Raw genomic sequence first — 26,937 nt, 5'->3', positions numbered from 1 at the left:
TTCAAAGGATCTGTCCCTGACTACTGCTGATTTCATTTCCACTCCATTTACTAATCAGGGGCCTTTATAGATTTTAATTAAAGTCATGCTTGCTATCTGTCTGGTTTTGTCTCTCATTCCAACAAGCTTGATTCTGTCTTGAGGACCCTGAGTGTCATTAGTGTCATTGCCCTTCTGCCCTTATTAGGACAAAGCAGAAACAGAATTAACAATATATGGTTATTATATCTTTCAGTGATGCTAGGGAGAGCTTTTGTCTCATAGATTCAGAACTTTAGGTGTAAAATCCAAGTCAGGTTTTGCCTGTATAGTGTTTTATACCCCCTCTGTGCATCTGTGTGGGTTTCCTTCCCATATCTTAAAAGCTAGCACACTTAGGTTAATTGGAGATTGTAAATTAGTGCCATATGAGTAAGGGTGGCTGTATATGGGTACATGCCTTAGGGAGAACTGGGACCCTGTCCAGGGTTGGTTTCTGGCTTGCACCTGATGCTGTTGAAATAGCCTGTGATCATAAACTGAATTAAGTGTTTTAAAAAATGAGCAGATACAGTAGACTTTTTTTGTTTAAAAACTATTAATACTCAACACCCATTGTTGTATTCATTATCAAATCAGATTAATCCAGGTGAGGGACATAGGAGCTAGAGCCTAACCCAGTAACCTTAGGCACCATGCAGAAGCCAGCACTGCTCGGGTGTCAGGAAATTTCTGGGTTTCATTGCCGGACCAGTTAAATAAATGAATACAGTGGTGAGTGAAGAAACATGGAGAAGTGTAATGGGAATCGGAAAACCCAATCACTATCATAATATATAAGAAGAAAGGAAGGAGGACTGTCCCCAACCCTTTAGATGACACATTCTGGTGCAGACTGCAGCAAATAAAAGAAAGACAAACAATCAAGCAGTAGATTAATCAGTCAATCAGTTATTATTTCCCATGCATATTGCCATTATCAGTAGTACACCATCACATGGTGCCTTACAAAGAAAACACAGTATAATGTGGTATCGGATAAAGAAGGGATCCGTGTAGCTTTTACTTTGCCTTAAAATGGTGTCTGTCTTGATCATTAATGCTTAATTAAATTGTTTGCCATGCATTTAATTTAAAATTGAAGAACTAAATCTGAACCCAGATGCTTTTAGATATATCACTGAATGCAGATTCTCTGTTAAATGTCCTTCCATTGCAATTATCCTATGCATGCCTACTTATGGATAGTCCTCATAATGTGAGGAGCGACTGGCTGCCCTTCCAGGTCTGGCTGGAATGAACCACCTGGTTTGACCTTAAAATGGAACAAGCATATAAAATGAAGGTATGAAAAGAAAAATAGTTTTTTTTTTTATAATCTTTTAATTAGAAGAGTTGGGGTAATGCACACAATAATATGTTACCTTTAATCTAATTCTATTTTCCAGTAATGAAATGGTATAAAACATTAGTTTAAATTCTTCTAACTGTATTGCAGTTACTGACCAAACTTGAATTTTGTTATTTGTGTTACACACGTTTCCAACCAAAAAATAAATGTCTTGAAGGTCTGGTATCCCATTTTCTATACACTCGAGAGGAAGAGCTGCGTCCCCTTCCCGATTTGCACTGCACATGCTGACAGTTTTCATTTAAGTGTAGAGTAACTTTGAATTTCTTGCTGATGTCAGATCTGTATGTTCTTTAACAACATTGTGTCCTCCCAAATTGCAATGGAGATTGTACTGAAGCTGAATTAATGTTTATTAAGAAATCAAGATTTCGAGTTTTGCTTTAAAATATGACAATGCGTTGAAATAACATTTTTAATAGAGAGAATTTAATTCTAATTTAAGGAAGGCAGAGCATAACGATCCACAGTGTGTGTCCAGGAACTTTATAATTAAACATATGATTGCTACTCTCATATATTTGTTACAACAATAATAAATACATCCCTTGATACCATACCAGCCACTTTTAAAATCACTTCTGTAACCCCAATGTTAAAAAAAGTCTGGTCTTGATGCGGACAATCGTAACAATTTTTAGCCTATCTCTCACTTACCTTTTTTGTCAAAAGTTCTTGAGTGTGTTTTAGCATCCAAACTCACCAATTACTTAACTTCTAATAATTTGATGGAACCCTTTAAGTATGGTTTCAGAGCGCAGCAGAACTATGAAACTGCCCTATTCCGAGTAACCAATGATGTCTTTATGGCAGCTGACTCTGGACAAACCCGCATATTAATTCTATTAGACCTCACTGCAGCTTTTGACACTGTCAGACATGACATTCTACTGTCCAGAATGGAGAACATGCTGGGTATCTCTGGCACTGCCCTCCAGTGGTTCAAGTCCTACCTGACTGACAGGCAAGAGTTTGTTAGTCTTGGCAACAGCAGGTCCAGCTCAGCACCAGTCACACAAGGTGTTCCCCAGGGCTCTGCTGTGTCTTAATGCTTCCCCTTGGCCATATTATTCATAACTTTTGGACTGGTTTATCATTTTTATGCAAATGATACTCAACTCTATTTTAATGTTAAAAGCGAAAATTCATCAGAGCTTTCTCATTTCACAACTTGCCTCAGTGAAAGTAAAATCTGGATGGAGCAGAAGTCTTTAAAATTAAATTGCAACAAAACTGAACTCCTGCAAATTGGCACTAAAGCACAACTTATAAAAATGAGCTCCTTTTCAGTCAATCTTGACAGTTATCTCATCAGACCTATTTCTAATGCAAGGAATCTTGGTGTCATTTTTTATTCCTCCCTTTCTTACTACACCCACATAAACCACATTAAAAAACATTCTTACATCCTCCTCCATCACATATCTTGTGTTCGCTCATTCCTCTCCTTTTCTGATGTTGAGAAAGTTGTCCATGCTTTTATCACATCCTGCATTGATTATTGTATCTCCTTACTGGCCGGTGGCCCTTCAAATCTTATATCACATCTCCAGTTAATAAGAGTCCTAACACAAACCTGCAACAGTGAGCACATCACACCCATCCTGCTTCACCTTCACAGGCTCCCTGTTGTCTTACAGAATCAAGGTGAAAATTCTATTATTAACCTGCAAAGCTTTAAATGGCCTTGCACCGGACTATATCAGTGACCTTCTCCATCACTATGCTTGTGTTCTCCCACTAAGGTCCTCTGATTCTGGCAGTCTTGTTGTACCCCACACTAACCTGCACTTAATGCGGATGACAGGGTTTTCAGCTGTATAGCATCCAACTTTGAAATGACCTCCCAAAATTAAGTAGAACAGCTAACTCCGTTCATTCTTCTAAAAAACAACTTAAAACTTATCTGTTCAGGAAGGATTTTACCTTAACCTAACTCTCTGCCCCTTCTTTCAATTTACCTCTCTGTTCAAATGCTCAGGATAATTTGTGTGTGTGTTTTATCATAAATTATGTGATTTGTTCAGACATTTCTTTTATTATTAAATTTTAGTATTATACTCTGGTTTGTTCTTTGTTTTATTCAATTTAATGCTTTTGTATATCCTGTGTTTATTTGTTTTTTTGTCAAACCCGAAACTGTTTGTTATCATTTTGTTTTAAGCGCCTTGAGCATGGGAAAGGTGCTATATAAATAAAATGTATTCTTCATTTCTTGAGATGTGCACTAAGAGTTCATAAGAAATTAGATTTACGGAGGCAAAAGAGTATTTGATATATAATCAAGTGAAAATGCTGTTTCCCAAAATGCAGTTTGATTTTTTTTTTTTAATTTATCTCGCAGTTAGGAGACCAGGGTTTGCTTCCCAGGTCCTCCCTGCGTGGAGTTTGCATGTTCTCCCTGTGTCTGCATGGGTTTCCTCCGGGTACTCCGGTTTCCTCCCACAGTCCAAAGACATGCAGGTTAGGTGGATTGGCGATCCTCAATTGTCCCTAGTGTGTGCTTGGTGTGTGTGTGTGTGCGCGCCCTGCGGTGGGCTGGCACCCTGCCCGGGGTTTGTTTCTTGCCTTGCGCCCTGTGTTGGCTGGGATTGGCTCCAGCAGACCCCCGTGACCCTGTAGTTCGGATATAGCGTGTTGGAGGATGGATGAATGGATTTTTTTTGTCAATTAAGGTTCCCATGAAAATGATTGAGAAGTATATGAATAAGTAAGTTATTGTTGACTTTGCCTTAGTTGTAAGTTAATGTAACATGGTTAATTACTTAATTAAAATGTACTGTAAATGCTTTCTTCTTGATCATTAGTGCCTTTTTGATGGTGTAAAAGGCACAGAGATGGGAGAGACACATATCAGTCGTGTTACACAATAAACACTGCAGGTGGCAGGCCCCACCAAACAATATGTGCTTTTGTCTGCCACTACACTGGCATTGGCTATCTAAACAGATTACAAATGCAAGCTTTCGAGGCAGCTAAGGCCCCTTCATCACGCACCAGGTTACACCTTACCTGATGAAGGGGCCTTAGCTGCCTCGAAAGCTTGCATTTGTAATCTATTTAATTAGCCAATAAAAGGTGTCATTTCAGCCTACTTTCTCCTGTATCAATCTATGGCTAACACGGTACAACACTCTACTACTACACTAGCAATAATTTTACCATTTACTGACTCCATGTTTACAAGTGTTTGAGTTGTTTTGTCCTTTGTTACTTTTATTATTAAGATTAATTTTGTTATTAAGAATTCTTTTTATGAGCTAAAAGACTCTAATGTCATGATCTGGCTTATGATTGAAATTTTTTCCAACTGGTCCTTGGTCTCTAAAAATTATTTGAGTATAGTTTTCAGGGCTTATGAGGCCAAGAAATCTAGTGGTTACATTCATTAACATTTCCTCTTGTTTTTAACATTTTTAAATATGATTCATTTTCCTCCGGGGCACTATCCTGTTTTCTTAATGGAAGCCACCATGTTAGAGACTGGTTGCTAGGATAAGATGCCCACTGCACGTCATAACAGCACTAGTGTGACTTATTTAAAGTCTCTACCACACATTCCTTATTGCCCAAACTTTGATTCAGAAAAGAAAATGAAACCTTTGTGTTATTTCATATTGTTATTTTTGTGTATGCTGGTCATGACTATTTTTCTCTGCCCTCTGGTTATGATTTACATGTTGTGTTTCTCGGCTCCGATTACATGTTCTCATTTTTGGTTTATGACTTACCACTCTGTTCTTGAATTATGATTCTGGCTACTTGTCCTGAGCTTTGTTTATTTAATTATAGTCTTCCTCTGTGTAAATTCTAACATCTCTATGCTATTTTCTGATTCCTTTCTCTCTCAAAAACTTCTTCCTACTTGTGCAAGTAGTACATCTACTTGTTAGTTCATATATTTGAAATGGATAATGCAAGCCATTTAGTGTACTTGTTTAAATGCTGAATTCACATTCACAGTTACTGGTTATTTTGTCCTTATCAAAATGCTAAAACAACATTTGGGTATCATCCTTGTACTTTTTGTACTAATTGTTACACACTTGCATTGTTTGTGATTACCATTTACTAGAATGACTGAGTACAGTAATCCTGTTTCAGTTTGAGAGAAGTAACTTGTAATGGATTACTTTCTTTGAATTCCTGTACCAACTATTGGTGACATTCAGTACTGTTAAGACATTGCCAATCCACATATCATGAAAAAATTAAATGTAGCAAATGCAATGGAAACCACCTCTTTGACATCTATTTAAAAGCAATACGCTTGAAAGTTCTTATCCTGCTTACTTTATAACTGCTTCTTCACTGAAAAGATTCATCTTTTGCAAAGTGGGACTTTCCTCTGTGTCATCTCAAAAACATCATTGACTAGATCATGACAAGTCACACTGCTCTGAGCTCACTGGCGTGACATAGACTCCTTTCTTATACAGCATGCTTGTCCTGAACTTCTCATGTCTCTTTCTGGTCTCTATGCTGCTGTACAGTGCGTTCCTGTGCCGTGTTCTTGTCAAATCCTTGTGTGCAATTGAGTAGCACACACCCAGTGTTTTCCATGTCTTTTGGGGTGCCCTTGACCTTGGATGCTCATATTTGCCCAGTTCAAAGGAACTGGTCAGTCCAAAGCCTTCTCTTTCTACAGATTTTCTTCATTAAGTGTGGCAGGTAGTAGTGTCAAGTACCCCAAGTATTTGTAAATGGCTACATGTAAACATCTTTACTTCTGCATATTATTCATGCACTCATGCTTGATATTTGCCAGGCATCCAACTCCTTATGACCCCTTAATACAGTGTGTTCACATGGACTTCCTGTTTTGTTTTGCAGATGGTGGTTCTAAGGGCTGTTCCTAGGGGTATGTATGATGGGCCAGTGTCGGATTTCTCCTCCTTGTCAAGGGGAGGCACTCCAGCTGCTTCAGCCCGGACATCCCCCACCAAACAGACTCCACCAGTTCGAAACCTCCATCATTCTGGATTTAGTTTAGCAGGTAATCCTGCACATCAGGGTAAGCAAACATTTTAATTACTTTTTTACTTTTTTTTTTTTTATGGTGCCGCAGTGGTAGCACTGCTGCCTCGCAGTTAGGAGACCCGGGTTCGCTTCCTGGGTCGTCCCTGCGTGGAATTTGCATGTTCTCCCTGTGTCTGCGTGGGTTTCCTCCGGGTGCTCCGGTTTCCTCCCACAGTCCAAAGACACACATTTAGGTGCATTGGTGATTCTAAATTATCCCAAGTGTATGCTTGGTGTGTGTGTGTGTGCCCTATGGTGGGCTGGCGCCCTGCCCGGGGTTTGTTCCTGCCTTGCACCCTGTGCTGGCTGGGATTTGCTCCAGCAGACCCCCGTGACCCTGTAGTTAGGATATACAGTAGTGGGTTGGAAAATGACTGAATGACTGACTTTTTTTATATTTTCTTTTTTCTGCCTTTACTTCATTGATTTGTGCTGATTTGTGCTCAACTGATTGGCCATATAGTACTTCAGACAACTGTCAAAGAAAAGGGCTGAACTGCAAAAGTTCACTAATCTATTATAACATATCATTCTTAATCCTACTTAATCCAATGCAGGGACAAAAATGTGTTTTGATACAATCAATTAGTGATGTTTCGAGGCTCCTTACAAATGTGGTGACAGGTAGAGGGGCCCTAATTAAACTATACAAATAGCTTGTGTACCCTGCTGTATTATGTAATGGTTTAATTAAATAACATTAGAAGAGATACAGTTAAGTACCGAGAAGTTAGAAGAGAGTAGATATGGCCACTTAATAGTATCTTACCTGTCATCTTGTAAAATAACTGGATGTTGAAAACTAAAACAAAAGGGTTAAAGAAACCATGGTGCAAGACTAGGTGGATACTCAACTACTTCTACCAGGTCAGGAATTTTGACCAAACTGCTGCAATGCTGGTGGTCTTCATTCTGCTCTTCAAATAATGTCTTGGATAGTTGGAATGAAACTAGAAAGCTGAATATGTTATATACAAGTAAAAAGGAAGTATGAAAGAATAATCGTGTCCAGAATAAAGTATTCAGTACGGACGGCAATGTAAGCATCTAGATGAGCCTTGTGCTACTGCTGCTTCAGGGAGCCGGTGGCCTAGGAAGGGTATGAAGTGACAGTAGTTAAGATCCCAGAATGTCTCACACATGCTGTATTGAAGACAGAGCCAGGGACACTGCTGAAAGAGAAAAATTGTGCATTACATAGGCATTTCCAGAAGTTGACAGACATGTGTAACTGGGCCTTGTCCTAATGAAAATTGGAAGCAGGCAGGACTAATAAAGTATCTATCTATCTATCTATCTATCTATCTATCTATCTATCTATCTATCTATCTATCTATCTATCTATCTATCTATCTATCTATCTATCTAATAATTGAGAGTAGCATATCATGTTGTAATTTCACTTTGGTGAATGTGTCCACAAAATCAGGAATCTCCTGATGCTTGCCACTACCACACACAATCTTAATCTGTTGCCCTAAATGTATTTTTAAAATGAAAGCCTGGAAGTTTCAGATAAAGATTAGAAAACATGCCACTATCTCAAGACCGTGCTCTCTTTATCCAAACTGGCCTCCTGAGGAAGTGACTTTCCGGTGTGGCGGCCAAGTGTGAGATTAAACTAGTGAGGAGGTGGGGTGAGGAGAGTTAGTGCAGATTTCCACCTTTTTTCTGTGCTGTTGCTCTTATCACACTCAGTACATTGGTCTTCTAGTGATGGCAAAAGTAGTTTTTAATAGCATCTCCTATTGGAATGCCCTCAGGAGATAATATCAGTAAGTCACATCTGGTTGGTTCAAAGTGTCAATGTGTCCTCCATGTACAGTTTAGGTAAAGACCAGCATAAGACAGTAGCCTTTCAACTCTCCCTCCAAACAAGTAGTAAAAGTACAACATCCGCTGTACTGTATGTTAAGGCTCTACTAACACAACCCTAAATCAGAAAAAGTTGGGACGGTATGAAAAATGCAAACAAAAAATGCAGTGGTTCTTAAGTTTACTTTGATTTTTATTCCATCACAGACAGTATGAACCCAAGATATTTTACGTTTTGTCTGGTCAGCTTCATTTCATGTGTTAATTAATATGCATCCATTCCTGCATTTCACATTGAAATTCCACATGATGGTACCTGCCTGTGTTTTATAAAAAAGAGAAAGCCAAACCAAGGCCATGGTTTATTTGGACTGGCCAGGTTACTGTATTTTAGGGATTCTGTGTTGTCTTACAGTGTAAGGCTCCAGGGCTGGATTTGTGTTAATCTGGGTGTTTGATAGTGTAGCCAAAGAACATCTGGATAGGAATGTACTAGCTTGCAATGAGAAAAGAAACAGAAATTAATATGCAGTAGTAGTACAATTTGTTGAAATAAACAGATTTGTAACTGGTTTACTATCCTAAACTCCCTAAATCTGTCCAGTGCAACCATCATATGTGGACACTAATGAATCCAACAGCAATTACAATATAAACCAGGTGAATAATAAGAAGTGCTACCTTAGTTGTCACTTCTCTCTGTAGTGCAGTACTGCTCACACCATATTGCTGCAAACACTAGTATCATGTGAGCTGAAGCTCTGCTGTCCCAGCTGAGATTGTAGACTTTCAGACAAACAGTTAAAAGGCTCATGCATAATTTTTGATAAATGTTTGTGATTGTGCTGCCTTTAGTGAGCAAGTGCCTCCCCTAAAATTGAACCTTTCTTTTAGTTATATTTACCAACGTCCTGCATCCTTCTTCTTCAGTGGAGTCCCATGCCAGTATACTGAGTTCACCCATTAAGATGCCTGGAAATTTTTGAGACTACAATGAGCACCATATGAGCTTAAACTAAGTTGCCACAAATTAAACTGAAAGCTTCTCTGCTAGCTGTCTGATGAAATGAAAAAATGCAACATAACATACCATTCTCCATCCTGCTTAACCCAGTTTAGTATTGTACGGGGCTGGAGCCAATCCCGCAGCACTGAGCACAAGGCAGGAAACAGCTCTGGACAGCTTGACAGTCCAAGGCAGGACCTATTTACACACCTACTCTTACACTGGAGCCAATTTAGAGTTACCCATTCACCCAGTTCTTCACATCTTTGGGGATGTGGGAAAAAAATGGGGTAGCCTTTCAGAAACTGGGATAACATGCAAACTTCAAATCGACAACGACCAGGCGTAGGATACAAACCTGGGATGCTGCATCTTTGAGGAGGTAATACTTACTACTTCACTACTGTGCTTCCAAAATGTACAACACAGTGTCCCAAAAATCTCAAACAAAGCTTTTTTTATTTTATATAAAAATGCTCGTAAAATTCAAACAGATGGTGTAACTTGGTACTGAAAGATATGGAATCCAAGAAAGAAAGGATGTTGTCTGATTAGACTGCTTAGCAAAAAATAATATACAGACAGTCCCCGGGTTACATACAAGATAGGGACTATAGGTTTGTACTTAAGTTGAATTTGTATGTAAGTTGGAACAGGTACATAAATTTAATAAATGCTGTTGTTGACCGACTGTAACCAAGTGCTCTGCCAATGAATGATTGAGTTTCACCTCTCTCTGACCTTTTTATTATTTCTACTTTATTTTCAATGGTGATGGTTTTTCTCTTCTTTACTGTATCACCAGTACTTGCACCAGATTTCTGTTTCAGAGACATTTTTGAAGGGTGAAGACAAAAGTTTAAGATGAGCTCTTCTGCACAGCACTGTACACGCTATCACTGCAGGAAGGCACCCGTCGTCAACACATCTGATGTACTGACAAGAGACAACTTCCTGCTATGTGCGTAACAGTACAAGCAGGCTTATTGAGAATGAATGGGCGCATCGACAGGCAGTTCATCACTAGCCCACCTCGCAGTCACCTCCATTACAGTATGCCGCCCACTGAGAACAAACACGGTGCGGCCAAAGGCAGGTAGTGAATCGCCCCCATTCAATAGGCAGCCATCCAATGCACACTACAATCCTACCCCCCGCCACCCCGTTCACCCTCAGTGGCCTCCGTTCAGCCACAACCGGGTCACTGCTTGCAGTATTACAAGCTGCCCACTGAGGACGAATGGGACAACTGTGTGTGGTGGGTGGGCGGCCAGTGAAACCGCTTGCCGCCGGGAGCTGCTCGAGGGACACTGCGCAAGCAGCAAAATCACCCCCCTCCAGCCTCTGTCCAGCCACCGCTTGTAGCGTCCCCAGGCCAAAGATGACGGAGCGGCAGTTGCATGCATCGCCGCTGTGGCCCAGTTCGTATGTCGTAGGTCGGATGTCCATAACCTGGGGGCTACCTGTAATGCTATAGGATGCCCAGGAGGGGGTGGTTGGCCAGTTGGCATAGGTTACCAGGATGTGACTATGTCCTTTTTTGGTTTTCCACACTGCATTATAATCAACTGGGAGCCCCAGAAGTTTCTTTTCGCCAACAATTCACTTGACTGTAGTTTTTGTTTTCCTCACTTCCATTGTTAAGTGATCATAGTTCAAAGATAATATTAATAAACACTAGGGGGCTCGCTTCTCTCACCAAGCCCCGGGCGGGCTCTACGCGCTAGCCACTTCGCGGATCTGCTGCTCACGTATGGTGAAGCACATGTACAATTGAAACAGATTGTTATTTTCATGGGAATTGTTACATATGCATAATATAACTAACTATTTTACATTACGGCGAGTAATTATCCATAGTAAAAAATAGTAAAACGTAATAAATTGAAAGAAAATTATGTTTCATGTTGCTTTAGTGGTATTCGTTGCGTTATGTTTTCGTTCTGTTTGGCTTTGAAATTAACACTCAGATACATTTTAAACTTACACTTTTACTGTAAAACTTCAGTAAAAATGATGTTTTGAATTAATGTTTCATCAGTATCACATTGAATTTTGATTCTGTGTTTGGACTTACATCGTGACAACACAACATATAACTGCCCTTGAGTGAATATCGTTTCTGACTTTTTCGAATGTTTGTCCCTGTATTTTGTTAATTGTCATATATGATACATCCTTCTTTCAACAGTAATTCAGCCAGTGTTAACAGTTGTAGATATTCTACAGGTTGATGTTTTCATCTTGTGCACCATCACCACCAACTGTTTCAGCATAGTCTATTGATATGCATTTAACCAATTTGCTGTGTTATCGATCGACAATTTCCGTGTTAATTCGTTTGACTTCATTGTTTCTCAGTGCTAGTGTCTCATTTTTTTTTTTGTTGGTAACACTTCTGGATGAAATTCTTCATTTGGACATAATACATTTTCTTTAATTGGAAATTTAAGGTGAGGAAAATGTTAAAATTTATAACAGTTGAGAGTGCAGGAACTGTGTCTTTCAAAAGCATTCACACGAATGAGAGGGGAGAGTACCGTGTGCATGGTTGAATATGGTTGAGAGGAGGGTGTGACTTGAAAAAATCTCATGGCCAAAGTCTCGTCTCGCAGGACTTGAAAAAACCTCTTGAAAAAAGTCTTGTCTCGTCCCAGGATTTTTTCATATAATAGAGAGATATATTGTTAGGATCCTTTTGGTGTCACTCAGTTTGTTTGCTGAAACTAGTCTGTATTTACATGTAATTTCTAAGGTTTGCAATTGTGTTTTACTTGCATGGACTTGCCACCCATAAGGGGAAATGTGTGACTCACCTATAACTGTAGCAAACTTATTACCAGACAACTAATTTTCAAAAAATATATTCTATTACCTACTTGCTACAGTACAACGTTACAGGAAAGCCCCTTATTTTTATTTCTAGGTTTTTCTTGCTTTTGCTTAACCTGCCAGCTACACTTAATCCATTCATCCAGGCAACAGAAAATCTTAGTCTTGGGGAATTGGAGTTTAGGGAGCCATTGGGAAGAGGCTGACTTGAAATTAAAGCATACCCAGTGTACTACAACAACAACATTTATTTATATAGCACATTTTCATACAAAAAATGTAGCTCAAAGTGCTTTACAAAATGAAGAATAGAAAAATAGAAGACACAATAAAAAATAAAAATAAGTCAACATTAATTAACATAGAATAAGTAAGGTCCGATGGCCAGGGTGGACAGAAAAAACAAAAAAAAATCCAGACAGCTGGAGAAAAAAAATAAAATCTGCAGGGATTCCAGACCAAGAGACCGCCGAGTTGCCTCTGGGCAACTACAGTGTTAAAAGTATTCATGAAATGATAGAAACTGTTCTTGTCGATAAATGACTAATCACAAAGCAAATATTGATATTGCTGCTGATATTCTATGCTGATACTGAAATAGGCAACTGAATGCCACTGTGCAGCAGGGCAGTGACTTCAGAGGCAAAGGAGTTTGAGAAGCCACAGCATGTCGCTTAGTTGTTAATTTTATAGGTGAGGGTTTTTTTTTTTTACTGCTCATAATTCTCATTGTTACAGTTTGGCTGACTCATTAAAATCACAGTATTTGATTTCTGTTATCTGCTTACCATTGAATTTTCACCTTGCATTTCTTCCAGGTCTTAGTTTTGTATCTTTTCATTTCTATTCTTCTTTGGTCTTTTACAGTTCATATTATGTAGACCCTGTGTTTTCGTTTGTCCTTGTGGATGAATTTTACAGTGCATGCTAAGGTTTTACATGTTTATTTACTATATTTCTATTTTTCCATTGATAATTTTTTTGTTCCCTCCAGGTGCTCCCACTGAAGAGACCCCCATTCGCCCTGCTGGGCGGCGGATTATGGTTCCCCCTGGTGGCCGCTCAAATATTACTTCATTAAGCTAAAGTGTGGAAACTGTCATTAAAATATGAGACATGATTGGTTCAAGTTCAAGTTGAATGAAATACAGAAGCCTCATGCCTTACCAGTCACGAACGCTACCTGTTATAGCTTTAAGAATGCAGTATTCATTTTCCTAGGAAATGCAATTCAGGCTCGGACAGTAAACAAAAGCAAACGGATTTAGCCTCTCATCACTGTGTCACTTCGTCCAGCCCCAGCACATGCATGTCATTTGTCCAGCTCCCCCTCATGCGAGTCGCATATTTTCAGTCCTTTCTCAGCAAAGCAGATGTTTTTTTTTATTAAGCTCCCTCTTACTCATTTAATGTTCTGTCACACCCACCATAGCACCAATCCAGCACATCATAACATATTTAGATGAGTAATATTTAACATTTTCGTAATATTAATTATTTTTTGAATGATACAACTTACAATAGTTGAGATACATTTCTTTTGTTTTGACAATTGGCGCACAGACATTTGAAGTGACTTGCTCATGGTCACAAAGTGTCAGTTGCAGGATTTGAACTCACAACGACAGGGTTTGAAGTCCAAAGCCTTAACCTCCACTGCCTGCACATGTCATACGTCATAGTTGCTTTTGTAGTTGTTACTCGGTTCCCTTTTGTCTTGATTGAAAAGGATGTGTTTAAAGATGGGAGGCAACTGTAGTGTCCTTGTGACATTAATTTTGGTGCTAGTCATCCTGACCTAACCTGCAAGTAATCAAATGGTCTCAGGCCTGCTGCTCATGTAGCTGCTGTGCAAAAAACACCACTGTGACTTACCTGAAAGCAGCCTTCTAAACAAGCACATTTTCCATTTTATCCACTGTGATTCTTCTCTTGGATTTTGTCCTTTGTTAGTGTTTCCCTTGTTAACAGTTGCAAGTGGTCTTCTGTGCTTTTAGTGCTGTACCCAAAATTTGTATGCAGTCTCCTTTCATTCAAGACTTGCTGCACACTGCTTGTTGATCATCCAGGCCAGTACGGTACTTACTACATGGCCTGACACAGTTATAAATTATATGACTTTAAGAGGTCCCAGCCCACGAAATTAGAAGTGGAAGGTCCAACCATGCTGCTCACATTTCATTATGCAGATAAGTTAGTTGGCATGATGAGAACAGAGAGCAGCCAAATGTGTGGAGTTATGGATCCAGTATGCCTGCCCCTCTTTGACTAGAGGACCTGTTAAATGGCATGTGCTGAAATGTGGCAACATGAAGCACTTGAAACTACCTTTTGTGCATAAGGGCTGCCACAGTTCATCACGTTTCTATTAGAAAATGCCAGTTAGAAAGGCCTCCTCCTCCCATTCTGCTTGCAATGACTAAGTGAACTTTGGGAAATTTCCAGTAATGTTTTACTTATCATTGTAAACATCTGTAGATGGTTCGGAAGCAAACGTCTTGCTCTTGTGACTGTCTCCGGAAAGTGCTTTACAGATAAAGACTTATAGCACAATTGTCCACATGTGTATTTATTACATTTGGAGCACAGGCAGAGGTAACATGACTCACTCAGGGTCACATATGGGGACTGAACTGGAGATTTTATGGTTTAGTGTCCCAAGACTAAGCCACACTGACTTCCTTGTGCCCTACATTTGACAGATACAAGTAACCTTATCCTTTTACAGCTCCAGTGCTGCAGATGCAGTGTTGGCTGCTGTACCTCCTTCAGTCCTTTTCTTCATCGTGAACACATCGCCTTCCTCTCCACACTGTTAGTACAAACTGACCCTGCAACTTAATCGCATCTTCACTTGTTTATATCCCGAAAAGTAATAATCTCTGTATTTTGTATGATTTGGTAGACAATGCATTTTTTACATATGCAACTTATTACCTCATTAAATATTTATTAGCTCTCATCCCATCGCTCATTCCACTCAAAGGGAATGGTCAGTTCATTCCAGAATAGCTGTAAGGTGTCGCCTTCGCTGGCCTTTATAGGATATCCCAATGGTCAGTGGCATCTGCTTCGTCTGTAGAGCTGCAAAGGAAAGGACTTTTGTTTAAAGGAGTATCCTGCCCACTGTGCTTCCCTGTTTGCTTTGATGCATTTTAATATCATTTTAATTGAATTCATTAACTATCTAACCCTGTGTCAGAAGCCTTTTTCTTCCAGTGATGGTGGGGATGAATATGTCTAATAGCACTGAACTTCCCCAGTCTGGTCGTCTATGCATACATACAGTACCTGCCTCAAAGGTTTACACCCAACCCCACTAAATGATCTAAAAACATAAAGAAAAGGGCGGCCTAATTGTTGTCCGAGTGCCACTGCAGCTACTAACATGGGGACAAGGAAAAATGAAACACCTTTGTATGCCGTGCTTCAATATTAGTACCATCCAAATAAATATTATCTATTTATGACATACATATTGTACTCTAAAATCTGAAGATGGCAAGGAAACTGTGAACAGCTTATCAATTTAGAATCACCAGGCAGTGTCACCTGCACATCTTTTGAATTGTGGGAGAAGAACCCTAATAGAGTGAGGCAGAACTGCAGACTCCACACAGACGAAGAGATGCGTCTAACTGCGGCCCACAATAGGCATGATGTAGGTCAGTTAGCGGCCATAATGTTAGTCACGAAACGCCCTCGAAGTCAGATAAACCTCCCACAACCCTAATCTTCACCATAGTGTAACCGGGCATTCAATGGGTGTTTCGTAACTGACATTAGAGGGCTGAAATTACACTCTGTTTTAAACAAAATGCACTTGTGGGAATCGCAGCCAAGAAATGGCTAATGAGCTGCAATTCATGTCTACCTGTTTGGCATTTCCTTTGGAGAGTGAATACTGCATGCGTAAGAATGTTGCTTTCAACTTTTTTGATATTAAGCTTTTTCATCATTACATTTTTTTAAAAGTCCTAGTTTGCTGTAGTCAATAGCTTATTAGCCTACCATACCACTGGCTTTAGATAGGTGGCGCTGTAGTCCTGTTAGCTTGTATTGTAGCCTTGTTTTCCTGTGATTGCTGTATCCCTGAATTATTGAACCAGGAATATTCGATAGTTTTAATTAGATTATAAATACATACAGCAATTGTATGTGGTATGCAAATCCCATAACCATCATGCCTCCTTGATGTGTTTTACAATAATCGATAAAAATGATTACACATTCCCGCAGCTCTTTTTTATCCAACTGCTACGTCTTGCATACTTTCTGAATTTAACATCAACTTGAGGTCAAGTTAAAGTCTTGCCAAGTCTGAGCCTTATTTGCTTTGCATTTGTTTTGTTCTGTATTATACCTGTGAGTTAGTTACAGAATATTTATTACATAATGCCTTTCCTCTGTCCATCTATCAGGTAGCACCTTTACTCTCAGGTGGTATCTATCTATCTATCTATCTATCTATCTATCTATCTATCTATCTATCTATCTATCTATCTATCTATCTATCTATCTATACTGCCTATTCTAAAGGCTACCGGAGGAAAGCTGTATACACATTTGACTTTCTAGCCCCAACGATTTATAAATATGATTGAATGCATTACATTGTATTTATCAGCAGTAATAATTTAGTTTGTTTTATTTTCTGACAGTGCCCATCACACTGGGTTAGCCAGTAGTGCTGTGCTCTGTCTAAAAGGCATTTTGTGTTCAAAATCAACAATTTTCAGATAAATAAGAAGGCCTTAAGCCAAAAAAAATCCCACTCATTTATTGCAATACTGAATTAAAGTATTTTAGTGTGTGATTCTTGCAAGCAAATAATCAGATTCAAGAAGGAAAGACATTTACAGCAATGAGAAAACAAAGCTGCAGTCTTTATCTGTGAAAGTACTTAATATATTTCTTTGAGTGACACGCGCACTCTTCAGTTGTGCTTCTGAAGCACACCAAGCTGACAGAGTGTGTCCAAATGAAATGTAAGTGGTTGTATGAAATTTTCCTGAATAAACATTGAACGTGACCTGGAGGATGGTCTTCTGTATTCGGTGTCCTGTGGTCGGTGTTTTCTTGCAGCGGACGGCTCTACAGAACTGGAGGGGTTGAGGGACAGGAAGGAGGCCTGATAAATGGTTCATTTGGCAGAGATGAGTAGGGATTGTGTTACAGTAATTTGGCTCGCAGTGAATCCTAATCAGAGTTTCTTGCAAAGTGAGTGACCCATCGTTTACATGCTTCATCAAAAGGCCTTGCAACTCTCTTGTCAGCTTATGTCCCATAGCTATGGGGATTTCAAGGGCTGCTGTGTATATTCCAGTTAGATCCACTAGTTCCCTTTAGGTTCATTACATTTCAAATGTGGCTGCAGAGCTATACACTGAAATAATTCCTGTAGGACACTGGGACGTTTTTGATGACAATGGGTAAGTCAGTCCAACAGCAATTTCTCCAAAAGAACATCAAAGTGCTACTCTCTGTAACGTTACTTATTATCTGTTGTTCTCTGTGTGATGAAAAATTCTCTAATGTTTTTGCACAGTTTAACCTTAAAGGAATACTCAGTGATTTTTATACATATATTACTTACGTCATGTAGTATATGGTGATGGCCAAAAACAAATTTAATCTCATGTTTTAATGCATTATAAACGGTTATGAAATAAGAACTTATGGAAGCTCTGAACCGCAAAATGGAAAAAATTGAGCCCTTACCACATACTTACATGAAACTTTTCTGTGTGTATGTGACAACATCTCATACGTACATAAAAGTATCCTGTACGTACAAGCTATTTTCACATACATACATAATATTTTCACGTATGTCCGAGATAAGGGGTTATCCTGTAATTTTTTTTCATTGTGTGGTTTATAGCTTCCATAAGGACTCAATGGTGACTGATGCTGTATAACAGCAAACGATGTGAAAATGTCACATAATCCACCAGTCACTAATCCAGTTCTCTGCTCAAAACATATGCTGTTTTGTGAAAATATTGTTGAATAGATATTTTCACAATAATCGGCACATGTCATAAACCAGAAACTAAACCTTATGGCATTGACTTTTTGAATTGAATTGAAGAGCCACCTCTCCCCCTCATTCATTGGTCAAGAGACCTGTCTTCAGTTCATACTGTCAGTCCCATAAGGTTTTAGTTTCAGGTTTATGATTTATGCTGATTATTGAAATGAAAAGTATCTTATCTAATGGCATTTTATCAAAAAAGCCTGTGTTTTGCACGTTTTGAGCATACAACTGGATAGCTGACATGTGGATTATGTGACATAAGTCACGTGAGATTTTGTTTTCCTTATTTGCTGTTGTACAGCAGTGGTTGCAGTTGCCTTCTGCTACATTATAAACTTTTTCTCCATACACCATGGAAATGTGAGAGTAAAATAATTTTTACGACCTACGTGATGTAGGTAACATGTGCAAAAGTACCATTTCTGGGTGGAGCATTCCTTTACATTTCTAGCTATGTGCCCATGTTCTTGATAAATAATTAATTTTAAACTTAACAGCTGGGATCCTCCTGTATGCCTCCGACCAGACATCCTATGAAAGTGAAATCTGTCCTTTGAACTATAAATTATCAGCTTATTAAAATGAGGTTAGGAGCTTCAGGATACTAGAGTGGAAAAAGGTCTCCAAGAGCGAGGAGAAATCTTGGGAGCATGACCTGTGATTGGTTTCTATCTTTCACCCAGTATTGCTGGGATTGGCACTGGCCAAGGGGTTATGAGAATAGATGGATGTATGAACAAATCTGGTGTGGGTATCAAATGAAGCCCAGGCATTTTATGTTCTTCAACATTTTATTCAGAAGTTTGTTTTCCACTGTCTGCCATGGTTGGTGAGGGCTTTTTAGTTTCACCTTTTAAACTACCTCGGGTGCCATTATATGGAGAATGTGGAATACTGAGTATAGTGGGCAAGTCAAACATATTACTTCATTAAGTGAAAAACCAGCCACCATCATCACCTGAAGGAGAGGCCCATACCCTGTTCAGAGGGTGCGACCCTGGACTTCTCATACGGGTATTCCAGCCACACTGCAGTTCAAGCTGAAAGAGTCCAGAGTCTTTATGGATTCCAATTCTTGTGTCTTTTCATCTCCTACCTAGTTGTCTTTCGTATTCTTTTACAGTATATTTCCACAAATTGCAAACCTTTACAAAATGTAGCTACTGACGGTGGTGTGGCTGGCAGTTCATGAACCGAGTTGCGTGCTACTTTTGTCTCAAATTTAATTTGAAGCCTCAAGTTAAATCCTGCAACCGGCAATGTATTCCCAGGAACCCCTCTGCTAGAAAACAAAGTAAATCCCAGTCAGTTAAACAAGGCCTCAGCCCATGGAAGTGACGGAATTGCTCTGAGATGACTAATGTGCAACACATTATCCAATTATGTTTAAACTGGCAAAACAGTTCACGCCGGAAACTGGCAGTATTGATTTAAATCCCAAACCAGATGCTTAGCAATGATGCAAATTTAAACATTTGATTTTACAAAGCCTGTTTGCATTAAGATCAGATTAAAAGGAAAAGCAACTTTGTGAGCCAAGAAGACGCAAGTACTTTAAGTTACTGGAAATCTTTGAAAAATATAAGAATTCTTCAGCTTGCCTTTGCTACTATTTAAGCTTTCTGTAAGGAGTGCCCCTTTGTGCCAACTGACCTTCTATAGACTCCATCCTGTCCTGAAGCACCAGATTTCAACTCTCCTAGAGGTCTTAAAATGTATCGACTCTCAGTTGAGCCTGGCGGCATGTAAAGTCCTTCTTGTCACGTAGTTTGAGCCATTCACCTCTCGAACCTAATCATTTATAGTAACAGTTCAGAACGTCTGTTTTGCACGACTTCCATTCTTCAGTGCTTATGATATCATTGATCACATTCATAAATCCACTTAATCACGTCGAGGTTCAGAGCAAGGATTGGAGCCTGACTTGGCAACCAATCTTGGACAAGGCACCAGTCCACCACAGAGCCCACTGATGCAAACTGGATCAGAGTGGAATCTCCAGTGAACCGAACCAGCACATACTGGGGAATGTGGGAAGAAAACCAGAGTGCCCAAGAAAAACCTGTGCAGACAAAGAGGGCACATACTGAACTTACTATATGATAAAGAAAACAAATGAATCTTCTATGTGCTCATGGAATTCCAAACGTCACCGAGCGGGTCGAAGTGTGGAGGGCTGGTGGACGTTACTGCGCCTTCAAAGAGGTAATAAGGACTTTCTCAAGTCTTCTAATTAGAAGCTGAAAACTGTGTGTGTTTTTTCTGGTTCCTTTTTAGTTAATATTTTTATTTATGGATTTGAGATGAGGGTAATAATTTTAACAGCACTGAAATGTTTAGTAAGAATGGAATAGCTTAAGATTTTGCAGGACTAAAAAACTGAGATCACAGTAGCATTGGAAAGAAAGGAAACGATTGTGAGCTTGGGTCCAAATACCATCAGGCTAACACCAGCACTGATCTGGTGTCCAAACACACTTTTATTAAACACAGAATAAGAAGTCCCACATAGCACACAGTGCCCCCAGCACCAATCAACCTCCAAGGGCCTTTCCTCTCCTCATGGTAGCTTCGTCCTGCTCCCATTCCCGACTCTAGCTCCCCCTTTTATTCCCACCCGGATGTGCTCCAGGTGCCTGATGACAGGCTGGTGTGACGGAAGTGCTGCCCTTGCACCCGGAAGGATCTTCCCCCACCTTCCCAGGTGTGGCGGAAGTGTTGATCTCCCAGGCTCCATGACACTTGAGGCGCCCCCTGGTGGTGGCCACAGGGTCCATTGTGCTTGAGCCTCCTTGCTCCTTCCCAGGGTGGTTGCCCCCTCATGGCCTGGGGGATGTATAGACCACCTTCCAGGCGTCCCAGCTGGGTGTGACCCCCAGCCTCCTGTGGCCCTATTGATAAATCTTTTTTGGTCATATTTAAAAATAATACTTAAAAAAGCTTTGTTTTCCATTTAGTAATGTATTTTAATACATCATTGCCTATCACGCTGCCAGAGAGTGGCGATGTATCAGCTGTTGCTGGACAGGCAAGTGAGGACTTCTCTACACTCTGTAAACGTGACTCCATGTCATCTACTACATGGACACCATACAAGGAAAACAAGCTGGCATGGGATTTGACTCCCAGATCAGGATCAGTGCCATTCAAAAGTCTGATCACACCAGGAAATGTTCATGTTTTTGATAGAAGTTGATCTCTTTTTTTATTAAGATACCATTAAATTGATTTAAATATGCAGCCAAGTCATTCCCAGTGTCACAAATGGGGATTACTGCTTGAAGTGACTGATTTAAAGTGGCAGTGTGGCACAGTGGTAGAGCTGCTGCTGTGCAGTAAGGAGACCAGAGTTCACCTCCCATGTTCTCCCCATTTCTGTGTGGGTTTCGTCCAGGCGCTCTCGCTTAACCCCCAAAGATACGCCTCTTAGGTGGATTGGCGATGCTAAATTGGTCCTAGCATGTGTGTGTGTGTGTTCACCCAGCGATGGACTGGCTCACTGTCCAACGGATTGCTCCCACCAATAGACTCCTGCAACTCTGCTTAAGATTAACCAAGCTTTGAAAATGGCATGGTATGTTTGATCTGTAGTTTATTATTTACATATGACAACCAAGCTCCATTTTCAGCTCCACACCTTACAGGCCCTCAGTTGGCTTCTTCATGAAATACAAGCTGAACACCACTGTCATCTGCAACAGAGAAAAGACGACTCCAGGATGCTGGCTTAAAAGGCAGAGATTCAAAGTAAAAGCTGGCAGATAAAAAGAAAAGGTTGCCAAATCAATATGTGGACAACAATTTTGGATAATCCACTGTGGCAACCCCTAATGGGAGCAGCCAAAAGAAGAAGAAGAAGAATTGGCAAAAGAACACAAACACCGGACAGGAGATGACCAGAAAAGCATATTGTGATCAGCATCCCAGGGTCTCTTTTTCCTCTGGTGCTGATGACACTGGTGTTTGGTGTGTGTTGAAAAAAGAAGCCAACTATCTTTTTTTTGTAAAAACTTGATTGCTATGTATGGATTCTAATAAAATTAATAAAATAAATAAATAAAGAAGCCAACTGGGGACCTGTAAGGTGTTTGCTGACTGTCGTGTTCTTATCATGTTGTGTGTTGGAAGCCTTCCCCTTCTTTTTCTGTCCTGGCCAGATCCACTTTGCCCCTCTTCTCCAAAGACAGTAACTTTTATGAAATCTTGGCAACAAAGCACAGACTGACATGTTTTTGTTCATTTTGGTCATTTTTGGACCAAGAACTGAACTTTAGAGTCAGCAGCACCCTGTAACCCAAGTGAACAGAATAACAGATTTCAGCCGTGCTAATGCAATTACAAAGACTTCATTAATAGCCAAACAGCATTTAAAATGACTAATGAAGGATAAGCTAAGGGAGTCCAATGAAATTAGGGCTTCCAAAAATGGGGCTTTGCAGTCGTATGTGAATTAATTAAAAATCAGCATCACTAGTAATGCGTTAGATGTATTTTTAAATTCATTTAATCATATCTATAGAAAAAAAGGCACAATTTTCTATCAAAAACATGAAATTTTTTGTGTCGTGAACCAGGAGTCCCAAGCACTAAAGAGTTTCAAAGCACCAAGTTCTAAAAACTTCCCATAATGCCCACGACAGTTGATGAGCACTGTCAAACCCCGGCTAGCAATAAGGGCAAACAGTGAATCGTTATAAAATAAAAGATTTATTCTTCACGATAAGGTATTCCAATCACAATGAAGCTCTGTGGAGCACAAAGACAAACAGAATTACAGTGGAACCTCGGTTTGCGAGTAACTTGATTTACGAGTGTTTTGCAAGACGAGCTAAATTTTTTAATAAATTTTGACTTGATGTCTTGCAATACAAGTAGTATGGATACACTTTGTCTGCTGGGCGTCAAGTGATCACAACTGAGTTGATGGTTCTCTCTCCTTATCTCTCTCTCGCCCGCGCGCGCCTCTCTCTCTCCTTATCTCTCTCGCGCGTCTCTCTCTCGCCAGCAGCTCTCCTCTCTCTCTCTCTCCTTATCTCTCTCGCCCGCGCGCGCCTCTCTCTCTCTCTCTCCCTCCTTATCTCTCTCGCGCGTCTCTCTCTCGCCCGTGCGCGCCTCTCTGCGTGTCTCACTCATATAGTCAACATCCGTACAAGCGTATACTGTTTACTACAGCATTGTGACTGTGTGGGTGTGTGCGCGCACGTGTGTGCTGTGAAGTGCGAGTCCCCGTCTTGCGCCCCAAAACACGAAGCTGAGTCTCAGTACTTTAACAACACCAGCTTTATTCAGCTTGAAACAGCAACAGCACGGTTATTTATTGTAGCGGAATCTTTATAATGTTCCTTGTATCACCCATCGACGGCAGGCGCTTACAGCATGTCTGCTATGTTTTTGGATGCGCTTATACGGCGAATTGCTTTGGGACGCTCTTCCGCATGTCGTCCCGTTGGGTGGAATCCCACAAGAGTTTAGAAACTCACTCACACCAGCCATGATTCTTTTTAAAGGTATAATGCAGGTTAAATTGTTTTATGTATTTTTACTTTATATTTTGTATTAATCATTTTTATATGAATAGTTTTGGGTTGTGGAACGAATCATCTGAGTTTCCATTATTTCTTATGGGGAAATTCACTTTGATATATGAGTGCTTTGGACTGCGAGCACGTTTCCGGAACGAATTATGCTTGCAAACCGAGGTTCCACTGTACTTGTAACAAGAAGGCAATCCAAATCAAAAGGTCCCACTACAGACTGCAATAGCAAAGGTCAAAACAAGGAGCAGAAAGTCGAAAGAAAACCTAAAAAACTCCAAAGGCATACAGAATTTACAAAAGCACAAGAACTCACCACTCCAGAGCACATTTACAGCAAACTGCCAGGAACTGTGGAAGGTCCGCCAGATTTATAGGTCAGAGGGCAGTGCCTGGCAGTGATTGGTTGGTGGCACCACCTCTTGGGGGACCAACCACAAAACACATGGAACATAACAAAGGCAGCTTATATACATAGGAAAAACCAAAAATAAAGAACAATGCACATAATCAGCATAAATAAAAGGATACAAAATGAACAAAAGAGACACAAAACATGAATTTGCACCCCAGCCAGGGGAGGAATCCTGGCCGAGACCCTCTTCCGGTCCCACTGGGCGTCCCAGCTGGGTACCACTACCCAGCCGCTTGCCACAACATCTTGGTACAACTCTTTAAAAAACAGTCGCGTATGGCAGTGAAGCTCTGGCTCCGCCCATAGAGTTTCTTCTTAAAGGGCCGCCCCCAGTTTCTCCAGTCCATGCACTTTAAACAGCTGGGGTTTCAGGGAGAGAGCAAAACAAACTGAACAAAAGACTTAATGCTTAGAGAAAATAAAAAGCTAACATTCAAGAGCTCAGTAGCACAAGGTAACGGAAGCTTATTTATTATTATAATGGGCACAGCAACAAAAGAGACAGACTGGCATCCATAGATCACTACAGCTACTTGACTCAACACATTTTAGCAATGCCTCTGTCTGATACGATTACCTGTGTGTCATTTTGACTGATGCATCACTATATTGTGTAACAACCACAAATAAAGTGCACTATGGATATACCACGTATTGAAATGATTCGGCCACATTCTGGCATGGCAAGTGTGCACTTCCAATTACTGTACTGTGTTTCCCCGAAAATAAGATCTACTCTGAAAATAAGCCCTAGCATGATTTTCAGGCTGCTCTGTAAAAAAAAGCCCTACCCCAAAAATAAGCCCTAGTCAAGATCGTCAGCTGAAAAGTAAGGCGCCTAAGGCCGGGTTTATATTTCATGCGTGTGCCCGAAACGTCCATTAAATTCCGAGGACACCTTGCCACAATGTCTCTGAAAAGGATGTTTAATGATTACATCCGTCAATTCAGGGATGCACCCATTCCAGCAGCATCGGTGTAAGACAGAAACAAATCCCTGGACGGGGTATCAGCTTATTGCAAGGTAAACACAAGCACACACATACACATAGCGTCACCAGATCCCCAAACCTTCATGTCTTTGGACGGAAAACTGAGCCCACTATGGAAACCCACCAGGAAAAACATGCAAACTCCAGGCAGGGATCACAAGGGACATGACTCCCTACTGCGAGATAGCAGTGCTACTGCTGTGCCACCGTGCCACCCCATATGTGTAACTATTAACAGTATTCATTATTTAAACAAAGTTAATGATTTATCTCTCGCTCTTGTTTTTGAATCGGTTTACCATCATCATTCAGCATGGATAGTAGTAAGCATTTACACTAAAAGTGATTTTGGAAGCAGAGAAGATAGGAAATCGGGCAGTAAGTACGGTGTTTCAGAGTCACGTGTTCGAGATTGGCGATGGAAGAAAGAAAAACTTTTGTCATGCAAAAAAAACAGAAGGGCATTTCGTGGAGAACGTGCCCTAAACGTTTCCTATACAATCACAACGCACGTCGTACACGAGGCAAAACAATTTTTGTGATTTTCTGTGTAAAAATTAGGGTGCGCGTCTTACATGAGGGCGTGTGGTACACGAGTAAAAACGGTATTTGTTTAGACGTGCAGTCAGGTGGTGGATGCTTTGCTCATGTTGTTTGGCAAATTTGTTGAGTACCGAAACTTGCCTTTCCTGTGGCTCCCTTAATGGAAGTCCTTTTCCCTTTATTTTGACATGGTGCACACGCACATTACTTCAGGTGTTTATTTTCCAATTCATATTTCCACTTTCATAGCTGCCATTTCTTTCAGCTTTGTATCAACCCTGACACTATCACTGTAACTGAACATCAGAGAGCACATACAGCCAGCAGCAATGCGTTCTTCACTTTTGCCACTAACCCAGTGATGTCTTCGAGTGCCAATCTGATTTTCCTTGTGACAGGTTATGTTTGTTTTAACAGATACAATGTGTTTCCTGCACATGCGACACACAATTATTTGTTTATGACAGGTTGTTTCAGGAGACTTTTCAGCTGTAGACAGTTCAGTATAATCCGGAGCTCGCTGTCTGTCAGACCAGGCTAACAAGCCCTCCATTGCTTTTTGCAGCTCAAAGTCACCGCCCCTACTTCAAGCACCACCTACATGAGGCGCTTTGATTGGTTCAGAAATGTGACACGCAGTGAACCGTCTAAATGTTCCCACCCAACTTTTATGCAAACTTCACTTGTCTGGCTCTACAAGGCTAGAATCCACTTCATCTGTCACAGGGTCATGAGTAGCTGAAGCTTTTCCTGGATGGTACACCCGATAAATGCTGGCTTGTCTCACACACGTGTCTATCCACGCTTCACTTACTCATACCTAACAAACACATCTTATGAATTTGGGAGGAAACCAAGAACAATTTAAAAAAACTGTAGAAAGGCTAAATGAAAATGGAGAGAATGTGCCATACAGGCAAAGTGATAGAATTCTGTTCACTGGAAGGCAGCAACGCTAACTACTGTACCACCATGCAGACCCAACAACGTTAAATTTAACGACAAATTAAATTAAATTTTGACTTGAGGTTGTACTTTACCAATTCAAATTATTAACTTGAGCAAAACCAATGTTGTGCAAACTCCACAGAGAGACTGGATTCAATCCCAATGCCTGAGACAGGGAAACGGCAGCTCTAAATACAGTACTGGGCCGACATGTCACCCCCTCACCCTTGCATGTCAAGGTCCATCAAATTAAACTCTGCCTGAAGCTTGTACTTTATTAGCGGGACCTCTTATCATGACATGAGGAGCGCGAAGCAGCACCACACACAGAAGCCCAAGAATTCAGGTCCCTGTGCCTGGGAGGCAGCACTTCTACCCGCTGCGCCATTGTGGTGCCCCAGAA

The 26,937-nt window shown here is 40.4% G+C and overlaps 1 protein-coding gene across 2 annotated transcripts in view; it reads left to right on the top strand.

Moving 5' to 3' along the window:
- The window catches only part of dpysl3 (dihydropyrimidinase like 3), a 132,686-nt gene extending 115,571 nt beyond the window's left edge, over positions 1-17,115 (top strand). For both annotated transcript variants that reach the window (XM_039775017.1, XM_039775018.1), the window contains exons 13-14: positions 6,224-6,404; positions 13,057-17,115. In XM_039775017.1, the coding sequence (XP_039630951.1) occupies positions 6,224-6,404; positions 13,057-13,148 (273 nt within the window). In that variant the 3' untranslated portion in view covers positions 13,149-17,115. The remainder of the gene's footprint in view (positions 1-6,223; positions 6,405-13,056) is intronic.
- The last annotated feature ends 9,822 nt before the right edge of the window (positions 17,116-26,937 follow it).

Source organism: Polypterus senegalus, chromosome 13, assembly GCF_016835505.1.
Source record: "Polypterus senegalus isolate Bchr_013 chromosome 13, ASM1683550v1, whole genome shotgun sequence".
NCBI lineage: Eukaryota > Metazoa > Chordata > Cladistia > Polypteriformes > Polypteridae > Polypterus > Polypterus senegalus.
The sequence above is the reverse complement of the archived record's forward strand: the minus strand, read 5'-3'. Positions and strand labels throughout refer to the sequence as shown.